The following is a 13,859-nucleotide window of genomic DNA, read 5'->3' as shown; positions in this document are numbered from 1 at the left end:
TACTTCCCCGCGCGTCCTCCTGTAGTGTCACAGAGACGTAAGGAACGTGCGGTCCATTCGCCCACACCAGAGCCGGTCTGACGCGTCACTGTGAATACAGCCCCCAGCCGCCCCGCCCCGGGTTAGGCCCCGGGGGCCCTGTGAGCGCCCACCCCGACTGCGCCTCCAGCGGGCTTGTTTGCAGCAGGTTAGACTCACAGAGAGTTGAGAAGACAGCACGGGGGGGCCACCCACCCCGCACCTCACCCCCCCCCCCCCATGAGTAATACCTCACGTCACTGCAGTGCACGGGTTACAATTAGTGAACCAATATCCTGTCATTATTAACGGAAGTCCATACTTTATCCAGATTTATCCTATGTCCTTTGTCTCTTCCAGGATCCCGTCCACGGTGGCACGTTACCTTTACTTGTCATGCCCATAAATTAATTTTTAATTGGAAACATGAAAATAAACTTTATTTTAAAACCCTCCTAATACAGTAACTATTGCTTTTCCTCATGGTCTCCTGCCGCCGACAAGGACCGTGCTGACGTTAGCTGTGTTCCTCTTGCTTCCTGCATGGCACCTACCCCTTCACTGGAGAAGAATCTGACACTGGCCTTCCGTCCCCAGAGGGGGCAGAAGGGAGGGAGGAGAGGAGGAGGAGGAGGGAAAGGGAGCAAGAAGGCCTTACCCATAAATAATCAGACATCTCAGAGCTCTGAGGACCTTTGGTTTCTGTTGCCACGTCACGTGATGCCTGCCATTCTCTCCGCCCCTGTGTCTCCCAGGTTGGAGATGGCGACCCTGAGCCGGGCGGACTCCAACCTGGAGGCTTGTCGGACCCAGATCAGCCAAGATGTCATCACCCTTCTGCTGCGAGGCCTGACCAGCAGGGGCCACCTCTCCCCTCCAGCAGAGAGGAGCATGGGCGCTCTCTTCAAGAAGCAGTTTCTCTTGCTGGAGAAGGAAATACAAGAGGAGTACGATCGGAAGATGGTGGCGTTGACGGCTGAATGCGACCTGGAAACAAGGAAGAAGACAGAGACTCAGTACCAGAGGGAGACAGCGGTGATGGAGGAGGCGGAGGAGCTGCTGAAGCGCGTTAGTGAGAGGGTAAGGCAGCTCCGGAAGGCGGGCTTCCGCCGCCTCCCTCCTTCTGCTTGGGGATCCTTCATTTATCCATCCACCCAGGCATCCAGCTATCCATCCATCCATCCACCCACCTATCCACCCATCCATTCATCCATCCATCCACCATCCACCTATCCATCCATCCACCATCCATCCATCCACCCATCCACCATCCATCCATCCATTCATCCATCCACCATCCATCCACCATCCACCCACCATCCATCCATCCATCCATCCATCCACCATCCATCCACTCATTTGTCCACCCACCTGTCCATCTACACATCCATTCATCCACCCATCCAACTGTCCACCTGTCCATCTACACATCCACCTGTGTATCCACCCACAACCCAGCCATCCATCTGGAGTTCATTTAGAAAGCACATATTAACCACCCACTGCCTCTTAGGCGCTGGGCTAGGCCGTGAAGACACAGAGAAAAATGAGACATGGGGTTTGTGTTCAAGAAGCCCACAGTCACGAAGGACCCTCCCATATTAAAACACGTGCTGTCACTCAACTATGTGATGATGGCGCTATGTGTTGGATTTAGGACCCACTCCAATAACCCAGGGTGATCTTATACGATCCTACAAGGACCCTTATTCTGAATGAGGTCATGTTCACAGTTCTGGGGTTAGGACGTAGGTGTGTCTTTAGGGGGAGGCGTCACCATTCAGCCCATGCCAGTGCCACTGGCAGACCCCGCCCTGGTCGCCCTCGGGACAACATTACTGGTCAAACGTGTCCCTGAGCCGCTCACTGAAGGAGGTGTGATGAGGGTACTGCTCGGGGATGCAGCCCCTAATCGATCTCATGACCTCTTTCCCTTCTTTCCTAAATTTGGTATAATTTTTTCCCTGTAAAAATAATACATGTCAATGAGGGAGACTTGGGAAGCACTAAAAGCCAGGGTGGGCAGATGAGGCCCGCGAGCCTAGTCCTGCCCACCTGCTTGTGTCTGGCCCACGGGGGGTTGAGAATGGTTTTCACATTCTTTAAATATTATAAAAAAACAAAACAAAGCAAAAGAAAAAAGGTAGAACGGGTGACGGAGACCTCATGTGGCCTGCAAGCCTGAACTGTTCGTGTGGCCTGGTGTAGAAAAGTTTCTGCTCCAGCTCCCAGGCATGAAAAGGAAAACCCTGGAGAAAAATGGGAAGCCATCCCACCTCTCAACAGCAGACGGTCATTCACGGTCCTGTTCCTGGGGTTTCTCCTGGGGACACAGTGATGCTGACGTGGCCTCTCCTATCTCCCAAATTCTGGCATACATGTTAGCCTTTTGCATCAGAGTTTTTTAGTTTTCTACAAAGTAGGTTTCTTTAGTTTGTTGCATTATTCATCTTGCTCGTGCTCACTTACCATGGCAGGGCGAACATCTTGCCCTCGGCCAGCACTCTCCCACTTACGCAACGTGTCAGGCGCTGTGCGAAGCTTGGCACGCGGCCTTCCTATCAGATCTCCACGCCAGCTTAGTGACGGGGGAGCTGAGAGGCTCTCCCTTTCACACCACTCGGGGAAGGTCACCTCCCGGGGACACGTAAGTGGGCCCAGGACTCACACCAGCGCCCTGCCACTGTGCTTGCTGCCACCGGGTGCAACGCTGCCCGTGGGCCGTCGTGTCTGTGCTACTGTGGGGGCCGTGTTAACCCATTCTGGTGGGCTGGTGCCTTCCCAGCACTTTGCCTGGGGCAGTGCAGTTCTGTCTCCTCATTATTTACATCAGTGTTCGGACCTGCAGCAGGGATCACTCCGCGGGAGGCCACCATCGCTCTGCATCCCTTAGGTCACCCTGTCCAGACACAAGCCCCTTTACTGGCGCCAGTCTGCTTCCAGAACCAGCACCTGAGCAGCCGAAGTGAACAGAGCGACTTCCCTTCCAGCCCGTGCAAGCTGCCCCATCTTAACCAAGTCCCGGACTTCTTCTTACTTACCTCTAAATTTATCGCAGTCATCTGTAAATACAGTGTGTGGAACTATTTGGGACGTATTATTCCACCAAGAATGAGTGTGAAAAAAGCAAAACGAGCAGTATCAGCTTTTTGAGTAAAGTTTTGGAACTCGAGTAAGTAGCGTAAGGATGAAACCGCTGACACTGACGCGCGTCCGTCCTTCCTTGGAGATTTTGGAGCACTTCTCTGTGGGGAGACCCTGGGGCAGAGGGGACGCTGGAGCCCGGGACGGCAGGTGCCGCTCTGTGCTTCAGGAAGGCGCATGGCTCACCTCCGTGGCCTCGGTTTCCCCATCCCTAACTAGGGACAGCAGGGCCGCCTACCTTGCAGGGCTGTTGATGCCCATCAGGCACTTAGACCAGCACCTGGCAGTGCCATCTCTGTGCCCGTGCTCCCTGTGACTCTCGTGTGTGTCACCTTCAAAGCACCCCATGACACAGAGCCATCAGAGAGTGTGAACTCCTTCCGCTTTGAGGTGGGAAACTGAGGCCCAGAGGGGAAGCCCCTTGCCCAGCTTTCTGCCAGCAGCTACTGGCAGGTCAGGCTGTCCTCTGTCTGGGGACCCTCTTCCACACACAGGTGCCTCGCAGCTCCTTGCAGTGGAGGCGGTGAGGGGCGTGGCCGGCTCTGAGCTGCCCGCCACGTCCTGGCTCCCTTGGGAGTGTCTTGAAGATTCCATCAGTGCAAGGACTCTTGCATCCGGCCCTCTCTGATGGTTTCACTTTATCCAGCGGCGCGCAGTTCGCCCCTCTTGCCAAGTCGAATGCAGGTCATAATTCTCTAGCACAGTTTCGTGTTTTGGGTGGTGCGGAGTCCACATGGGGGACAGCGGGCGCTCCGGCAAGCCAGACATAAAGTGCCCTCCCTGGTCGGTGCCTGCCCCCACCCTACTCCCTCCACAGGACCAGCTGCTTTTCTAGACACTCAAAGCCACAGAATGAACATGCCTCACCTCCCTGAAAAGTCCATTCCAGCGGAAAGTTCAAAAGGACTTGGGGGTGAATGACCATTATGTTAAAATGCACATTTTTTGCCAATATTTAAAATACAAAACTTCATATAAAAATCCAGACTTCCAGCTTATGTTAAAAAAATGGGAAGATGTGGCTGCACTGGGTCCATGTCCCCGCAGGGCCCTGTGTGCTGGGCTGAGTCCAGGCTGCACCTGCAGGCAGGGCTTTCTCCACTCGGCCCCAGTCCCCACCACTCCCTAGCGCCTCTCACCAGGCCGCTTCACTCATTTGTGCGTGTGATTGTCCCTGCTTGGCAGGCCTGAGGTGTGTCCCTGCTTTGGGATTTAGTTGTCTCCTCTGTGCCACAGGACGATTGAACTAGGTTGGGGCTTGGACACATTTCTCTAGGTCTCTGCGCCCCCTTAGGAGGACGGTGCGTGTGGAGACTGCAGGGGTGGTTCCTATCCAGACTTGTTTGAAGGAATGGTTCACTCTGGCACGAGCATATCAGTGCCTCAGGCTCTACTCTTTGGCTGAAATATAATTCTAATAACAGGACGGATAATTTTATTTTAGGATTTGCAAGCGTGCACACCACACATTGTTTGGTCCTGTCTGTGAGAAGCTAAATAGATGGCACCCCCTATTTCATTCCTGTGAATTAAAATACATAGGGGTTGGGGCTTGTTGACTTTTATACAGTCAAAAACGTCACTTTGGAGGGGAGTCGACCTCACTGGGGACCAGGCATGCCCCGGGTAGCTGGGCGCCCTGGCAGTGCCTGGAATCGCCCGGCACCCTTACTGGGTGGGGAATTGTATCCCCTACTGTAGACGAGCTCCGCTGTGAATGCAGCTTCTCTCCAGAAGAGTGACTTAAAGAGGCCTTAAGAGATCCAATCTTTTTTATAGCATCGGCTTTGGAGAAATGCGGTGCTGCCTTCTGGAGGCCAAGGCTGACGTGGCTGTGGGAGGGCCCTGGAGATGTGGTCAGGGACGCACACGGGGGGGCCTTCCGTGTCTGGCGCGGTGGCTGCTGCTCGTCATGTTGCCGGGAGTACCTGGGGACAGGGCTTGTCATATGCTGGCTACTTTCTGGGGCAGCTTCTGAACAAATTGAAAAGTCAGTGAAAAGAGCTGGAAAGAGGGAAATGAGTATTTTGCCTTCGTAGGCTTGTGAGTGGCTGGAAGCGGAGGCAGTGGGCCTGTGACCCGGGGAGCTGGGGAGATGGTGACGCTGATCCTTGGGTACAGTGCAGGTGGTATGTGGCCCTCTGACCCTGTGGAGCTGAGGGGGCCCAGCCCTTGCTGGTGCCATCAATGCCCGTCTGCCTTCCTGGGTCTCTGCTCAGTGTAGTCACAGCTGTCATCTCACGTCCTCCCACCTCCCGAGACCTAGTGCGTCTTGACCTTCACCTTTGACCCCTGGGGTGGTCGCGCCCTCCACCTGTGGGACAGGTGCACTGTCCCTCCTTTGGCTCCACCAGCATGGCGCACTGTGCCGTGTCTATGGTTTCGGAGCCTGGTGCCTGAAGATTTGGTTTGAACTCCTTCCCTCTCCTCCTGAGCGTGAGGGAAACGGGAAAACACCCTCAGCGGCTCCGAGCTTGTGCCTCCTCACCTGTAAAGCGAGTGTGTTCGTTTTCGTTTGGCTGTGTGCCACAGCACCACACACTCAGCGACTTAAAACAACACCCATGGACCATCTCAAGCATCCGTGGTCGGGGGTCTGGGCCCAGTCTGGCCGAGCGCTCTCTTGCGGGTCTCACCACCTTGCGATTGGGTCCCGGCTGGGCTGCCTTCTCCCTGGGGCATGGGTCCCGGTCCCACTCATTCCTTTCCTTGCATCAGACCACGTAACATGCAGGTATCACGTGGCTGTGTCTTCATGCCCCTTTGCTGCCATTTTCATCCATATGGCCTCCACATGGGCCTGATTGTTGGTACTTTTCTCAACTAAGTCAGCAGTGAAAGATGGCGGCAGTAAGCGTGAGCGCCTAACAGCAGTCCTTGGAGTCTCCATTTTCCAGGCTGTTTTCAGGCAGTTTGAGTTGCAAGAACTTCAAGAACCTGTGAATTTCTTGCTTTGAGGTGGTTCTGCAAAACATTAGAATCACAGGGAGGACAGGCTGCAACAGCATCTTCCAGAGCCTGGCAGCCTCGTCATTGTCAGCCTGGGACACTGTGTGCACGTGCATTGTGCACACGTGTGTCCCCTGGAGTGTGCATGTTCGTGTGCTTCTCTGTGCATGTGCCTGTGTTTGCACGTGCATGGTGTGTTGTGTGAGTTCGCACTGTGCATGCATGTGTGGGGTCTGTGCACGCATGTCTCTGTGCACGTGCATTGCTCTGCATGCCTGTGTGCTGTGTGTCTGAGTGTGGCATGCATGTGTGCACACATGGTAGGTTGCTGTGTGTATGCATGTGTGCATGTGCATGCCGTGTGCTGTGTGTGCCTGGCTGGCGTGTCAGCCTCTCCCATCTGCCGCTGTCTCCGCAGTCCGCCGCTGAGTGCAGCAGCCTGCTGCGGACCCTGCACAGCCTGGAGCAGGAGCACCTGAGGAGGTCGCTCGCTCTGCAGCAGGAGGAAGACTTCGCCAAGGCTCGCAGGCAGCTGGCCATTTTCCAGAGGAACGAGCTGCACAGTATCTTTTTTGCCCAGATAAAAAGTGCTATTTTCAAAGGGGACCTGAAGCCCGAGGCAGCTAAAATGCTGCTGCAAGACTACTCTAAAATCCAGGTAATGCCTCCAGCCACGCCGCCCTGGGGGAAGTGTTCCCGAGCCATCCTGGACTTGTCCTCCCCCAGCACTGAGTCCTGCTCCCCCTCTGCTCTCCTTCCATGCTGTGGATGCAGGAGCTCTCTTCCTGCTCCCTCAGTGTCTGCCTGACTTTCCAGAAAGCAGGAGAATGGGGGCATGAGGCCCAGGCCTGGGACTCGGGCTAACTTGAACTTGAATTCCAGTTCCACCCCTCCCCCACTGTGTCAATTTAATCAAGTTATCCAGCTTGTCTGCCTCCGTTTCCTCATCTGTAAGATGGGGGTAACAGGGCACCCACACATGCGTCCTGGGAACTGCGCGGGGTGCACGTGTGTGGGGCGAAGGCGTGTCGCTGACAGACTGCAGTTTACACTCCGTGTCTCAGGGCAGTAACGGTGCCCTGCTGCCTCCCGGCCGCCCGGGCCCGGGCACTTTCCAAGCCCTCACTCCTCATCCGTGTCTCGTTGTCCTGGGCCAGGGGATTTAACCGTTCCTCCCAGCGCTCCTGGTCCTGAATATATTTTGAGACCAGAAATGTAATATTTTGAACGTCTGCAGGGAATCTTCTCTAAGTTTTAATGAAGCATATTTTCTTGATATTTTATTTTATAACAGGAGGATGTAGAGGAGCTAATGGACTTCTTCCAGGCTAGTAAGCGGTATCATCTGAGTAAAAGGTTCGGCCACAGGGAGTACCTGGTGCAGAACATCCAGTCGGCAGAGGCCCGTGCGCAGGGGCTTCTGAGCAGGGCCGCCACTCAGCTGACCCTCCTCATCCAGAAGCACGAGAGGTAACCTCCCTGGGGGACGTGGGTCCCTCGTCCAAACTGCCTGCTGCTCTTCATTCATGGAACGCTCTGGCTGCTCCCCACTTAGGCCTTAAGAAAAAATTTTGCCCCGGCCAGTGTGGCTCGGTGGGTTGGAGCGTCATCCTGTGCACCAAAGGGCTTCGGGTTCAGTCCTGGTCAGGGCACATGCCTGGGTTGCAGGTTCGATCCCCGGTTGGGGCGCGTATGGGAGGCAACCGATTGATGCTTCTCTCCCACATCACGTTTGTCTCTCTCCCTTCCTCTTTCTCTAAAATCGATAAACGTATCCTTGGGTGAGGACCTAACAAGAAAGAAAGAAGAAAAATTCTCTGGTTGTAAGACTCCATGGCACTGCAGAATTTAAAACGCTCGGTAGTCGAGACAACCCTGCTGTGAGCCCCATGCGCCCAGCACTCACCTTCAGGAGGTGCCGACTCACGGCCAGTCCTGACGTGGCTCTGGGTCTCTGCCCTGGGTTGTTTGAAAGCAGATCCCCACGTTTCACTAAGAAATCCGTGTCGGAGGCCCGCGGGCACTGTGCGGGGAGCCCTGTTCTCTGGGTCCTCGTGTGCCGCTGGCCCCCCTGCATTCGCCATTGGAGCAAAGCACAAAATTCCAGGTGGCCTTTCTCAGCAGCTCCAGGAGGGGGTGCGGGTGCCCGGGATACCCACCATGTGGCTGTGGAAACCGTGAGGTGCGGCCTCTCACCCGTGCAGCCCCTCCCCTCTCTCCAGGCTCCTCCTCAGGTAGTCTTTGAAGCGCTTCATTGTCAACAAGAAAACTTATTCTTTGTAGGTTGCGAGAAGCCCTGAAATGACTGGGGACGCGACTCTAAAGCTGGTTTCTGATGACGAGCATGGTTTTACGAATTGGTTCCACTAGATAATTTTATTAGGGCTTTGAAGCGCCGTTGCTCTTATTTAATGAGAATTCTGTAAGTGCAAATTGTGTGAGCACTGTTTACCCAGAGATGCTAATGAATCTGTCACTGCAGTTGACACTCCTGAGTCATTTTCACTCCAGTGAGTGAAGAGACAGTGCCCCACCGTGAAGCGAAGCGCCGGCTGCGGCTGCGGCTGTGTCCCCGTCCGCACTGGTCTGGGGGAAGGGTGTCCTGGCTCTGATTTTTAAATGCTTTCATGAAAGTCTGCACAGACTTAGTTCTAAAATGTGCATCTCCCATTCATTCATTCATTCATTCACCCATTCTTTCCTTCGAGAGGTTTCCCTGGAGAATCTACCCCCTACCGAGCAGGCGGCCCAGCCCGGGGGTGCAGACTAACTGGGAATAGCATGATAATAATGAGAGTAACAGAGCGCATCCGCAGGATTCTCCAGAAAGCAGGAAAAATAACATATACACGAGGCATTGGCTCTGCCGTTATGGAGGCTGAGAAGCCCCACGTGTGCTGTCCTGTCCGCCCACTGGAGCCCAGGACAGCTGGGGGTGTGGTCCGCCTGAGTCCAGAGGCTTAAGAACCAGGGAGTCCAGCCTGAGGGCAGGAGAAGGGAGATGAGAAGTCCCAGCTGGAGCAGGGAGGCGGGGAAAGGAGGGGTCAGTTCCTCCGTAGCCAGGACCCTTGGAGGAGGCCTGCCCACTCTGGGGGTTGGGGAACACTCCGCTTTACGGAGTCTGATTGAAAGGCTAATCCCATCCTGTCCATAAACACCCTCACAGACCCACCCAGAAACCACGTTTAACCTGGCCAACCCCACTGCGGCCAGTCACTTGCACACACAGAGTTAACCCTCACGGAGTATTCCCTCCGTTCACCTCTTGGACTTGGCTCGTGCCCCGGAATGCCTAGCCTGCCCTCTGCTCTGCGGAGAGCCTGCCTGCACCACGGCAGCCCCCCTTGCCTGCTGCTTCCTCCCTGAAGTCTTGCCCCACTTCTGCCCTCCCCGGGTGCGAGCTCTGTCTGCTTGTCTGTGGTGATGCTGGCCTTGCCCTCCCTGCGTCTCAGCCACGTCTTGGCAGGGGAGAGAGCATTCACCCAGTGTTCCTCCCCCAGAGCCGGGTACTTGGACGAAGATCAGACAGAAGTGCTGTTGGAACGGGCTCAGACAGAAGTCTTCTCTATAAAGCAGAAGTTGGACAATGACTTAAAGCAGGAAAAGAAAAAGCTCTGCCAAAAATTAATAATTAAGAGAAGACGAGAGATGCTGCAAAAGGTATTTGAGGGGTTTTGCCCTTTACTCTTTGCAGTGCCCTTCTGGGCACGCGCCAGGGCCAGGGGACAGCTGGGGTCCACGTGGTGACCAGCCGCCTGGGCTTCAGGGGCGGTGACTTTTTGGGACATGTGTCAAGAAGGCCTCCCATCTGGCCTCGGCACTGCAGTGGGTCTTGGCGGGTGGTGGCGTCTGCCTGGGTAAGGTCACAGGAGTGAATAACAACAAGGCTGTAATGTCAACTGTTGAGTGTTTCGGTGTGTTCGGGCTGTCACCATACTCCGCAGACTAAGTGGCTGACAGACAACAAAAATTTCTCTCTTGCAATTCCGGAGGCTGGAGCCAGCATGATGGGGTTCTGATGAAGGCCTCTTCGGGGCTGTGGTGGCTGACTTGGCTACTGAGTACCTGGGTCATAGGAATAATAATACAGACGTTCCGGCATCTGAGCCCTGTGCGGGGCCCTTCGCTAAGAGCTACAGGTGCTGAGCAGCTCGGGGAGCCCCCACGGCTGCTGTCCCAGCTGGACGCTCCCCTGCCCGCTGTACAGATCAGGAGGTGGAGTCACAGCGAGGATAAGATGCTGGCTTCCGCCAACTCATTGTGTCAGTGGAGAAGCCAGGATAGAACCCGGGGCGGCGGGGGTGCGGTCTGCCTCCTGGGCCTCCCCTTGTCGATGAATGAGTGCTTGGTAAATGTGGAACAAATGAAGTTTTCATGATGTTTTGGGTTATTTTCTTAAGGATAATTTTCTGAAGGTGAGCTTGTTGGGGGAAAAGGCTTAACCACATTCCCAAAGTGCTTCCCCAAGGGCTTTGTGTACTGAGCTTGTCCCCTGTCATCTTTTTGGAATTCGTGCCAGCACAAGGAGCAGCGGAGGGAGCAGCTGTCCCTTGGGGATGTCTTCCGCACCACCGAGGATGTGGGCCAGTACCTGGGCCAGTGGCGGAGCCTGGTAGCGGACCACAGTGCCGCCCTGGAGGAGCTGCAGGAGTGCCTGGACCAGGCTGCCCTGGACGACATCAGGGCCCTGACCCTGTCGCTGTTCGAGAAAGCCACCGAAGAGCTGCGGCGCCTCCAGAACTCTGTGGTGACCCAGGAGCTGCTCAAGCGTGGGGTGCCCTGGCTCTTCCTGCAGCAGGTCCTGGAGGAGCAGGGCAGGGAGCTGGCCACCCAGGCCGAGCAGCTGGAGAGTGAGCAGAGGGACAGGGACCAGGAGGGTGTCCAGAGCGTGAGGCAGAGACTGAAGGACGACGCTCCAGAGACCTCGACGGAGGAGCAGGCGGAGCTGAGACGCTGGGGGCACTTGATCTTCACGTGAGTGACCCGGGTGTTTTCCCTCCTCCTCTCCAGCCATAGGAGGGAGGGATTCCACCCTGAGGTTCTGGGACCTGCAGCACCTGACTCAGGACAGAGGAGACCGACAGCAGTGTATAAGTCACGGACACTCACAGCCCCGGGGAGAAGGATGCCGCGTGATACCCAGGGCCACTTGGGTTGCAGCGAACAAGCGGGGCTGCGGGAGGAGGCGTTGTAGCAATAAGAGGGTGAGGATCCCCCCTGCCCCTGCCCCACCCCTGCAACTGGTTCCCACAGGAGGGCTGTGATTGCTTTGTTCAGATAATTTCATGGGCAGACAGGGAATTAAACCCAGTACTGGTGAACAAGCAGGAACCCTGCCTGGTCCCCTAGGTGGGAAGTGATGTTTGACGAGGGGAGGGGGCCTCTTTTCTCAGAATTCCTTAAAGCTATTTTTCCTTTCAACAAGCAAACCAAGAAACCCCTGTTTAAGCAAAGAAACAAAACAAAAGTTTTTTACTATTCTTTTCTTGGTATAGGCACTCCATGGTTTAAGTTGAATTTTAGCCACAGTTTAAATTCTGAGTCATTGTCAGAAAATATGATTTCTCCGACACAGGGTTGTGGAGGGGGTGGGGGAGGGGGAGGGGAGGGAGTCTTTCTCTGTGTACCTGGTGGGTCCGGCTGTCGCCCTCCCTGTCCGTCCACCCGGTCGCTCTGTGGCCCCACACTGGTGGTCCCCCATCGGCCCAGGCCCGCGCTGTTCCTGGACCCTTCCTTGGAGGGACCCTAGAGCAGAGCGTCCTTCTGCAGTGCCTATCCTTGCTTGGCGGCTGTTACCACCCACGAACAGGGTCTTCCCGGCCTCAGCAATGTGCTGCCTCCTCCGAGTCAGCGCTCTTCCCAGGGACTGACTCCGTCACCAGGGAGGACAAGTCCCCTGTGTTTGCCGAGAGCGACGTGTTCTTGATTTAGATTAAGTGACTTCTCGGCTCTTTCTTGTCTCACTGTTACGGTTCTGTCCTCCTTTATTTCCCACTCTTTGATAGTGTTTATTTTCCCGAGCAAACCAGATGCTGTCTTCTCCAGGCCCATAAAGATCAGACCCTTAAATGGCACTTTCTGTTCTCACAAGTTGTTCTTAACAGCCGTTATTCAGCTCAGCCTACACTCCACCCAGTCTCTGTACACGTCCCACCTGCTCCGACTCTTTGAAGTGTCTGAATCGGACCTGACGTCCCTGTTACCAGACAGCCGTTCTCTCCAGCCTCGTTTGGATCCATCTGGCAGGCTTGTTACTGAAGCCGCCGCTGAGTGAGCGTCCAGCAGAAAAGAGAACTCTCACTTCGCTATCAAAACACTCCTTCTGATTTTTCTACGGGCTGAAGAGGGTCCGCTAACAACACACACAGTGTCAGGCTGCTCATTTACTTTGCTTATTTGTGGTTCCACGAGGCTATGGCCTTGATTTTGGAGATGTTATGTAAAAATGGCCTCGCACAATCGTTTTGAAACACGTTTTTATGAGCTTCCCGATGTCGAGCAGGATGGAGTTGCGTGCTGGTCACATAAAGCGGGAATTAATGAGGGCAGACGTTTCGCCAGGGAAGGAGGGTTCGCCCCTAAGTTCCTGCCTGGATTTTAGAGCCCTTCGGGTCAGAGGCCCTGTGTCCCGTATTTCTGAGTGATCTTGGCGCCGACATAATGGAGGAGAAAGGCAACCTCACCCGGGATGGATTGGTTCAAAGACAGACAAGAATACCAGCTCATTAATCTTGGAGTTGCCCTCTCTTTGGATTCCACAGGGGCCAAGGGGCTGCGGAGGGGAGGCATGAAGGAGCAGCTGCAGCTTCCTGAGGTCCTTTAAAAAAAATGGGTGGCCCCATGGAGTGAGAAACCGAGAGGGGTGTCAGCAATGTGGGCCTGGGTCCTCAGACTGGCTGGAGCCACATCACCCCTGGTGGTCTTACTGTTTTCACAAGAGAGTGTCCCCGCCGAGCCACAGTCCCGCACCCCCACGCTGAGAGTGGCCGTGAGGGGCCTGGCTCGGCCCCCCCGCCGTACCCCACAGGTACTTCTGCATTTTAAAGCTCCCACAAAGCGCGTTTTATGCGGCCCGTGCTGACTGAGCGTTGCCAGAATACCCACCACCAGTGGGTCCCTGTTGGCCTGCAGAGGCCGTTCGTGGAGTGAAGAAGCGAACACACGTCCCCCAGGGCAGAAAGGAGGGAAGGGGCCACTCCCTCCATCGCTGGCTCTCCGGGATCGGGGAGGAAATCCTGACCCGACGTCCCCAGCAGGCTTCCCCTGCTGTCTCCTTGGCCAGAGCTGGGTCCTGAGAGACAGGACATCTCCCCTGCGGCGTGGTAGTGGCCTTGCCTGAGAGGCAAAGGGAGACCTTCCTGAGTCTCATCTGTCATGTGAGGACGGAGCTGCTGGAAGGATCAGTGATATGTGGATAAATGTTCGTGTCCCTGGGGGGCTGTCACAGAAGTGGGGGCCCAAACTGGGGGCCCAAGACCACAGAAATGTGTCCTGGCACAGGTCTGCGGGCTGGAAGTCGAAGGCCTGGCGTCGGCAGGGCTGAGGTCCCTCTCCGGACCCCCGGGCAGACCTCTGCCCGTCTCTCTCTCTCATGCTGCTGGGTCCGTCCTGTTTGTTGGCTGGTAGACGCGCCGTGCCACTCACCGCCTCTGGCATCACATGGTCTCCCCTTCGTACACGGACACCAGTCCCATTGGACGGAGGGTCCGCCCTGCTCCAGCCGGGCTGACTGGCCTCTATTGTACCTG

The 13,859-nt window shown here is 55.6% G+C and overlaps 1 protein-coding gene across 3 annotated transcripts in view; it reads left to right on the top strand.

Annotated features, from left to right (window-relative positions):
* The window catches only part of EVC2 (EvC ciliary complex subunit 2), a 63,023-nt gene that overhangs the window by 33,485 nt on the left and 15,679 nt on the right, over positions 1 to 13,859 (top strand). For all 3 annotated transcript variants that reach the window (XM_053923253.2, XM_053923254.2, XM_053923252.2), the window contains exons 8-12: positions 774 to 1,098; positions 6,530 to 6,769; positions 7,406 to 7,581; positions 9,612 to 9,771; positions 10,631 to 11,085. In XM_053923253.2, the coding sequence (XP_053779228.1) occupies positions 774 to 1,098; positions 6,530 to 6,769; positions 7,406 to 7,581; positions 9,612 to 9,771; positions 10,631 to 11,085 (1,356 nt within the window). The remainder of the gene's footprint in view (positions 1 to 773; positions 1,099 to 6,529; positions 6,770 to 7,405; positions 7,582 to 9,611; positions 9,772 to 10,630; positions 11,086 to 13,859) is intronic.

Source organism: Desmodus rotundus, chromosome 4 (genome assembly GCF_022682495.2).
Source record: "Desmodus rotundus isolate HL8 chromosome 4, HLdesRot8A.1, whole genome shotgun sequence".
Lineage (NCBI taxonomy): Eukaryota > Metazoa > Chordata > Mammalia > Chiroptera > Phyllostomidae > Desmodus > Desmodus rotundus.
Note: the sequence above shows the minus strand (reverse complement) of the source record. Positions and strands in the feature narration are given on the sequence as shown.